General features: G+C 36.5%; 1 protein-coding gene across 1 annotated transcript in view; it reads right to left on the reverse strand.

The window, feature by feature from the left end:
- WDFY3 (WD repeat and FYVE domain containing 3) overlaps nucleotides 1-9,269 on the reverse strand; it is a 208,769-nt gene that overhangs the window by 40,795 nt on the left and 158,705 nt on the right. Inside the window, exons 40-42 of the mRNA XM_012647224.1 lie at nucleotides 8,418-8,575; nucleotides 7,300-7,377; nucleotides 5,631-5,858 (exon numbers count right to left, since the gene is read on the reverse strand). Of these exons, the coding sequence (XP_012502678.1) occupies nucleotides 5,631-5,858; nucleotides 7,300-7,377; nucleotides 8,418-8,575 (464 nt within the window). The remainder of the gene's footprint in view (nucleotides 1-5,630; nucleotides 5,859-7,299; nucleotides 7,378-8,417; nucleotides 8,576-9,269) is intronic.

The raw sequence follows: 9,269 nt of genomic DNA on the forward strand, positions 1-9,269 counted from the left end.
TTACTACCTTCACCATTGCAGAAAGGCTGAAAGCAGAAGGTACACTGGATCATCAGCTCCCAGACCAAACATTTTTTAAAGAGTCCTTTTAAAAGAACTAGGTAGTTGATTTATATTTTATTCTCAGAATAAAATCCTGATTAACAAGAAGGCAATTTCTGTTGAGCACATGGCTAATGCATGTAAGGACACAGATAGCTGCACACAGACAGTAATGCAGCCAAGAACTACTTCCAAGCTTTCTTCCTTCTCATAGCTTTTATCAGGCGATGACTTCTGGTACCTTTCCCTACAGTAAACAGGAGGAGGCACAACGTTTTCACAAATGTTTGCTTCCACAGGCAAAACAAACACTGGACTACTAGGCATACTTCCAAATATTTCACATGGTTTTCACGAATCTTTCTCCTTAAAGCAAACTTGTAAAAGTCTACCTTCTTCTGAAGAATAATCTTTAAAATCTACATCAATGTTCTCTGTCTTGGTAGGGATTTAGATTACACAAGTGTAGGGTATACATTTGTTAAAACTCACTGAATGGACCACAATAAAATAAAAGTATTTTAAAGGTAAAAACAGATCAGGAAACCCAATGTTAAAAAAAGAGACAAAGAAAAAAAAAATCACTGAATGGTACGCTTAAGATCTGTGTATTTCAATGTACGTAAAATTTACCTCAGTGAAAAAAGAATTATAAACAAATATTGAACTCTAATTGATCGTATTAAAATGTAGTGGAAGTAATCGGTACTGATTCTGCAACTCACTCTGAAATTCATAAAAAAAACCCAAGATAGATTGCTGGATATATATGTAATATACCAATAAAACAAAACGGACCAATTACTGCTGTCAAAGCCAACTTTGATGTACACTATCTATACTTCCAACCAGAATGTGGGTAGGATCTTCCATATATACCCTTATAATTTTTCCCTGCAGCACGTGGTACAGTGCTGGTTTAATCCATATTTGCTCATTGATTGACTGACTGAGATTCTTATTTTACTAAAAGGTCCAGCATTCAATAGCAAATATGTATGGTATACCAATAATTTTAGTATTATCATGGTTCCCTTTTTATTTAAAAAGTAGCAGTAATTATTATAATTGTTTACATAGAAATCTATATTTTTCAAAGTCAGAATTCCTAAAAAATGATTTTTCTATAATGCTGGCAGTGAAATTTCTCAAATGAGTTTAGTTTCTATGACTCGTGACATCTATATATTACATAAAAATATGTGGAGGCAGCCACAAGAGACTCCCTTAATTAGAAAAGAAACCTTAAAGTAAGTTGATTAGCCTCCTCTCCCTGAGCAATCCAAAATTAACAGGCAGACAACGATGTCTTCACCCGAATGATCTTTGCAAAGAATAATAAATGTGTTTGAGATTATTATTTTGTAAAAGGGGATTACAGAATTAAAGCCTAATATTTAAATATGGTATTTTTAAATTGCAAAACATGGGATCTTATTTTCCTTATGATTCAGAGTAAAGAGACAGTTGCTTAAAAACAATCAGATTTTGTATTTTCATCATATTCCAGGCTTACATATCTTAACACTACCTATAATTGATATTACTGTTTAAAATATAAAATTACAGTATAATTTAATACAGCTGTTTTAATTATGAAAATTACCCTCTAAGGAAAGGCACTGTGCAGCAGGAATAAATTATTTTCATGTAAGAATACAGAATTTTCCTCAGGACATTAAAAATTATTACTATTTCTTTTATTACAACCATTTTAGTTGATAAACTTCCAATGCTTTAAAGTCTGTACCAAATGAAACACTGAAATATGTTCTGTATTCTATAAATAAACATACAATTTAAAATCAACAAATAAAATTCAAAACTTGGATTGGGGAAGCTGCTTTTATTTATGTATTTATTTGAGACAGAGTCTCACTGTGTTGCCCCGGCTAGAGTGCCGTGGCGTCAGCCTAGCTAACAGCAATCTCAAACTCCTGGGCTCAAGCAATCCTTCTGCCTCAGCCTCCCGAGTAGCTGGGACTACAGGCATGTGCCACCATGCCCGGCTAATTTTTTCTATATATATTTTTAGTTGTCCAGATCATTTCTTTCTATTTTTAGTAGAGACGGGGGTCTCGCTCTTACTCAGGATGGTCTCGAACTCCTGACCTTGAGCGATCCACCTGCCTTGGCCTCCCAGAGTGCTAGGATTACAGGCGTGAACCACCGCGCCCGGCCCACCATGTGACACTGTCAAGTTACTTGAATGGCTAAGAAAAAAAAAAAAAAATCACCTGATTTATTTCTAACACACCAAACCTTTAAAACAAGAAATTAACTTTTTAATCATCACTGTATTCTTCAGCTTAAGTGACAGGACTAACAATGTAAATGTTACTGAAAAACAATAATTATTCTTCATAAATAAGGCAAAAGATCAAATCATTTGCCCTTAATAGGTAAAAGCCTGTTTTATCCATCAAGAACCTTCGAAAGCAATTTTTAGGTTGGCACACATCTGTCATACAGAAAGTACTGACTATATTTGTGGGAAAGAACTGATTGATCTCTGAATCTGGGAAGCAGCTCAGGATGGGGGTGGATTGACTATGGGGTCAATGCAGCTTAAACTTCAGTGGTCTCGCTTCTCATGCGTCCCCTTCAACACCCTGGAAGCAGAGCCCTAGTAATCTTGTACTCACGATTCTGTACTCTTTTTCTTACAGAGCTCTCTCCTGAACTGTATACACTTCAGGGTCCATAAAATCTGATTCTACCCCTTTGTAGTGGAAAAAATTCAGATTTAGGAAAATTCTAGAGTGCTAAACAGAAAGCAATGGAAAAAAGTCTATAATTTAAGAAGACAGAGTGCTGGTAGTTCCCTTCCTCAACATTAATTAAGTATTAGGTACTCTGTTAGCATCTGAGAGACAAAACCAAATATGAAATATACTGTCTGTGGACAATGTCACAAAACCGGTAAACACCAGAATCTTTTCTCTTTCAAAGTGATTCAACTGCTAAGGTACCGTTGAACTGTATTCACACCTTATTCCACTACTTAGTAGCTGTGACCTAGAAGATTCCTTAACTATCCTAGGTTGTAGCTCCTCATCTGTAAATCTGGGATAATAATATTAACAGTACCTCAGAGGGCTGTTGTAAGACTGACATGAAAATCATAACTGCTCTCTGCAGAGCATCTAACCCACTGTGCTTTGTAAATATTAGCTTCTCTTTTTTGATTTCGTGGTAGAAGCCAGGGGGATAACAGATTCTTTTGCTTTTTGAAAAGTTCTTTGTTTTCAACATTACCAGCATGCACATTCCATAAGATAACAGTGAACATTTAATGGCATTTCAAATTTACGAATGATTTTGAAATGCCAACACCAAAATAAAGATTATTCATTCAGAAAATTTCATCATAGCAGCTTAACCTTGACTGACTCTTGCACGAACTATGCAGCATGAATTCTACATTCTGTAATTGTCTCCGCTTCTCACCGGCTTTTTCCCTTTATGTAAATTTATGTCCAACATTTCTCAACTGCCTTGTACTTTCCAGTATGGAACCCATCTGTTAAAAAATAAATTCCATATGGTACATACTCATTTATGAGAGTATCTGTTTAGATTTCACAGGCTGGTGAACTCCTTTGCTTAGGTGAAACGGTGATGATATTAAGGTTGTAGGTGTAAACTCTGAATGGGTTACTTCGGTTTTATCTGGTATAGAAGTTTAAATATACTTTTATAAACAAATGGAATTGTTACAAAAAAGGAAAGGAGTACAGATAGGATAAAATATTACGGTTACTGGAAAAATAACTCAAAAGTATATGCCTCAGTCATCAAAATAGTAAGTTGGTCACATATTTGGGAGAGCATATTTATTTTATATTTTAGTATTCCTGAATGGATTCAATTTAAATGAATGTTGTTGACTCAGTAAGAAATATTTTAGCAAACTGCTAAAGGCTTAAATTCTTAATGATTATTTGTGTAGGGGAAAAAGATTAAGCATTAGAGATTGTATTGCTGCTTTGCTCTTATAAAAGTGGGTGCTAGTAAAAGGCTGCAAAAATATTTTAATTTTTTTACCTAGTGCTTATTAGGAATTATAGTGCTTTCAGGTGCAGCTATATCAAGTATGGCATTCTTGACAGAACTGAATGGCTCTGAGAAAAGTACACTTGAGAGAGCTATGTTCAAAAATCTTAAATATCTATTAGCAGGGGCTAAGACCTATATTGTTTTTATTTTTGCTGAGACACAGTCTTGCTCTGTCACCCCAGCTAGTGAGCAGGGGCATCATTGTAGCTCGCTGCAACCTCAAACTCCTAGGCTCAAGGGATTCTCTTACTTTAGCTTCCCGTGTAGCTGGGACTATGGGTGCATGCCACCATGCCCAGCTAATTTTTTCTATTTTCAGTAGAGATGGGGTCTCGCTTTTGCTCAGGCTGGTCTCAAACTCCTGAGCTCAAGTGATCCTCCTGCCTTGGCCTCCCAGAGTGCTAGGATTACAGGTGTGAGCCACCGCGCCCGGCCCCATATTCTTTTTCTAAAAAAAATTTACTGTAAATTGTCAAATTATAATTATTTATATTTATGGAGTACAAAATACTATTATAAGCACACAATGTGAGTGATTAAATCTAGCTAATTAACATATTCATCACCTCAAATACTTATTTTCTGTGTTGAGTACATTTGAAATTTATTCCCTTAGCAATTTCAAAACATACATTATTATTAACTATAGTCATTACAATATGAAATAGATCTCAAAAAATTTATTCCTTCAGTGTAACTGAAGCTTCATACCCTTTGACCAACTCCTCCCCATTCCCCCAATCCCCAGCTTCTGGTAACCACCATTCTACTCTCTGCTTTGAGTTCAACTGTTTTGGATTCCACACTGAGATCACGTGGCCTTTGTTCTTCTGCACCTGGCTTAATTTCACTTAGTATGTCCTCCAGATTCACCCATGTAGTCACAAATGACAGACTTCCCTCTTTTTGAATAGTATTCCACTGTGTATATACACCACATTTTCTTCATCCATTCATCTCTTGATGGGCACTGAGGTTGATTATTAGATCTATATTCCAAGTAGCATCAGGACAGAGGTTGAATCAGTGAGTACAAGATGAATGAAACCATGGTTTTTGGCAGAGAAAAGAAAGGCATTGGAACAATCTGAGCTACCTCATATTATACAATCTGAACTACTTATTAGAAGTCCTATACGGTGCTTATTCTATTGAACAAACACTATTCTAAGTACTTCACTAATTTTATAATTACTAACTTAATCCTCCTAACAGCGCCATGAGGTGAAACCAGTATTGGCTCCGTTTTAGACATAAAGGAATGGAAACCTAGAAAGGTTCAGTGACTTGTGCCCAGCTAGAAAAGTGGCAGAGCCAGGTTTTAAACCGGGGCAGTTTGGCTTCACTGTGACGTCTCCCTGTTACAGCGTTGGATCTTTGCATTCCATTGCCACCCTGACATTATCCATTTAGGACAGTTTGTTGAATCTTCCAAATCAGCTATTTTAGGTAATGCGCCTAAAAAGGAAAAACGTTTGCGAAGAAAAAAACGTGAGCGTCACCACGAACATTTAGTTCTGCACACTCACCGCCACGTTCGTCTCCTGCTCTGTTTCTGGCACGTACGGGTAATGGTTATAGAACATGTCATTCCGCACCATCTTCTTCCTCATCCTGCAGGGCCCTTCCGTCATCTCCAGCATCCACTTGTCCAGGTGGGAGCCGATGGGGGGGCCCCACAGCCCCCGCTCCCGCAGCAGCTCGCACTCGATCTGGCTCCATTCTTCCGTCACGTACTTCAGCGCGTTCTGCTGCCGCTGGCGGGAAAGAGTCCGGGTGGGTTTTCAAGCAAAGGCAGAAGTGACAATACAAAGTCTACGAGTCATGGAAAATCAGTTACTGTTTGGAAGCAAGCACGAGTCACATGATTTCTGCCAATATTATAAAAGGAAAATGACATTTATTTGTGGTTAAAGTGCTAATGATTTAGTGAGAAGTGGCATTTGTTGTGGTGACCCAAGATGATGATTATTTTAGCGCCAAGTAAATGACACATATGTACAGGTAGAGTATGTAATGTGGTCAAACGGAGAGTTGAAGGAACTTTGTTTCTCTGGCCCAGGAAAAATGGTAATATTACTTATGAAAATATACTGAAATAGCCCCAAATGGGTTAATAAATAAACATGGTATTTTAAGGATACCACAAAATTGGAAAAGTTACCAGAACACGTATAGGAGAAATTCTAGAAAATCAGATCAAGAATAGTGCCAATAGACTAGATTAATGGCAAGCTTGGTAAATGTTTCCAAAGATTTTAGAGAAAGAATATAAACACGTAGCACTGAGAGGGAACTTGACTTTCATATAAAAATCAAAGAAAAACAACTTTCTGTTGGCACCGGAATAGATCCAAACCATTTTACTTAAATGGAAATTATGTCATGGCATAAGTTCTTTTTATTTGTTAAATGACAAGATGGATAACATTTCAACAGATGATTATAACTAACTTACCTAATGATTCACAGAATATATGTATACAATTTAAGTAGAAAAATAAAGATGTTTAAATATAACAGTAAAGATTATTGAGTGAACAGTTATACCACTACATATCACAGTAGTACTTATGTGTAACTTCAGGGGGAAAAGCTAAGTGTTATATCCAGAAAATATTAGCAGTTAATCATTCCGGAATCTTCAATAGATCTAAAATGGCTGCTTTGGAAATAAAATATTTAGCAGAAGCTTTTGAGTAATTATGAATTCACCAAGAGGATTTCATGAAATTTATTTTTCACTGACATAATTGCCAAGGACTTGTAGCATGGTAAAAATAGAATTTCATTTCATCTTATAATTTTTTACAAATTTTAAAAGACTTCTCAGAGACTTTGATGCATATTTTTACAATCTCCTTGTTAAAAGTCTGAAAAAGAGGGTGTATTCTTACGTTTTTATTTTTATTAGGAACAAAGACGTGATATGTCAGTAGTGAATACCAACAGCATTCAGCTGTGCTGATTTTACTTGTTGCTTTTTCAAAAGCAGTAAGTTTATAGAAGATTCAAATTTTTCATCTTACAATCAATGGCCAGGGTAGCTGATGGCAGGGATAATTAAAATCGTCATCTGATGATGAATGCAGTTCAGCAACGCACCCTTAAAATGGGTAGGAAGATATCAGGAGGAACAGAGTCCGATCACATCCAAGAAATGCAAAACAAACCATTACCATGATTACAGATTCTTACCTCCTGATATTCCTTATACTGTGTATCTACTAAGTCACGAACAACAGCGATATGTGTGAACATCCACTGAGAAATCTCCTAACGATGGACAGAAAGAGTCGTAATTATTTCATGGATTTCCTGGAAAAAGAGTTAACTACCCTTGAGATTAATGCTTAATAATCAGTTAAAATTCTGTCAAAAGCACCCACTACAGAAAATAAAAACAAAAAATCCGACTGAATTTTATATGATGAATCTAATGGAGGTCTGTGTGAGGGACAGAGCTCTGCAGTGCTCCCCACAATCCCCTTCGAGGAAAGGCTTGCTGCCCAGCTCCCCCAGCACTGCCAGCACCCTCAGGGACTGCGTCGGCTACAGAGAACCGCAGGGGCGACCCATGTCCAGTGACGTAAGGCTCAGCCACTTCGGCTCAGGGCAGGTCAACTCCGACAGGCTATTCTGGCTTCAAGAGTCCACTGAGGTCAGCTGAGGCTGCCACTAGAACTGTACTGCAGCCTGACATTTCCCTGTGCCCAATCCTGCTTCCTGCTCCTCCCTCCCATAGGTACCGATCCCAGGGCACCTCCTAATAGACACCCTCTACATTAAACTCTGTCGCAGAGTTTTCTTTCTGGAAAGCCAACCTGACACATGAGATGCCACTTAGATTCTGGGATGGTGAAGGAAGTGTGATGAGGTAGAAGTTAATGTTGGAGGTAGATGAGTTTTTTAAAAATATCAATCACAAGTATATACAACAAAATTACAAAAAATTTAAAAAGCCTTGCTCTGCTATTGCCTTAAAATTTATAGAACTATCAGTAACATTGAAAGTTGGAAAAATTGGGAAAAAATTCTCCATAGTGTGATCATTTATCAATCTATGAATCTCATCTTACATCCAATTATAAAGTGGATGTAAGTACACAGCACTCATAATGCAATTTTATCCTAATAAAATGGAAAAAGTTCCCATAATCTGGGTTACTTCTCTTTTCTAAAGCAAAAACACAGAGAAGTTCCATTTCAAATCATCTGCTTGTACATATTAAGTATATCATAAATAATGAAATACTACAATTAAACCCTGAAATATAAACTCCTAATAATACCATCAATGAAACCAAACAAAGTACCTGGGTGGAAAGACTGTGTTTACTTAGACCACTTTCCTTTCGATTCCTTCTTGATCCTGTTAACTTGGAAAGACCAAAGCCACTGCTGACACGGGACAATTTGGACTGTGTGGTGGGCACCAAAGCTTCTCCTCGACTTATGCATTTCTTTTCATGGGCTATGAAATTAAAATTACATTATTTTATAATTTCTCCATGTATTTATGAGTCTTACTTTTAATACTTCTGTACCATGGTTACAAACCACAATAGTAGAGTTATCAAAAGCAGCATATATTACTAATGCAGACATTTTAGATATCACAAATTTGTTTAAGGATGGCTGCTTGTGAATTATTATACTAGTTGAACTTATATTTGATTGATGTCTCACAACTCTGTAATAATATGCAAATTTATTTTAACTGTAATGCATTTCTATGTTAATAATAATTCACAATCCCCTATTAAAAATCTTCGGTGCTGGGTAAATGTTGGAATTTACGAAGTTTTGGATTTTAAAAAGGCTATACGGTACATACATTGTACAATATATACTATCACCAGAGAGTCGAGGGTGATAAGCTATAATTTGACACATACTATTACTGCAGCAAAATGTATGAATATTCACATCAAGTAGGATACAGAAAGATAAGTTAGGTTCTGCTACCAAGTCAGTTTTGGCACCACATTAATGAAAAACGTTGGGTTTTCAGGGCTGTCTGAATTTCAAAATTAGGGATAAGGGGTCATGGACCCAGAGCCAAGACAGTGACCATACTAAAACTGGAAGCCACGTACTATTTTCTAAACTCATACATGGCAAATGTATAACATACCTTGAATGTAAAAAAAAAAAAAAAAAAAAAA

This window comes from Propithecus coquereli, unplaced genomic scaffold, assembly GCF_000956105.1.
Source record: "Propithecus coquereli isolate 6110/MARCELLA unplaced genomic scaffold, Pcoq_1.0 Scaffold26, whole genome shotgun sequence".
Lineage (NCBI taxonomy): Eukaryota > Metazoa > Chordata > Mammalia > Primates > Indriidae > Propithecus > Propithecus coquereli.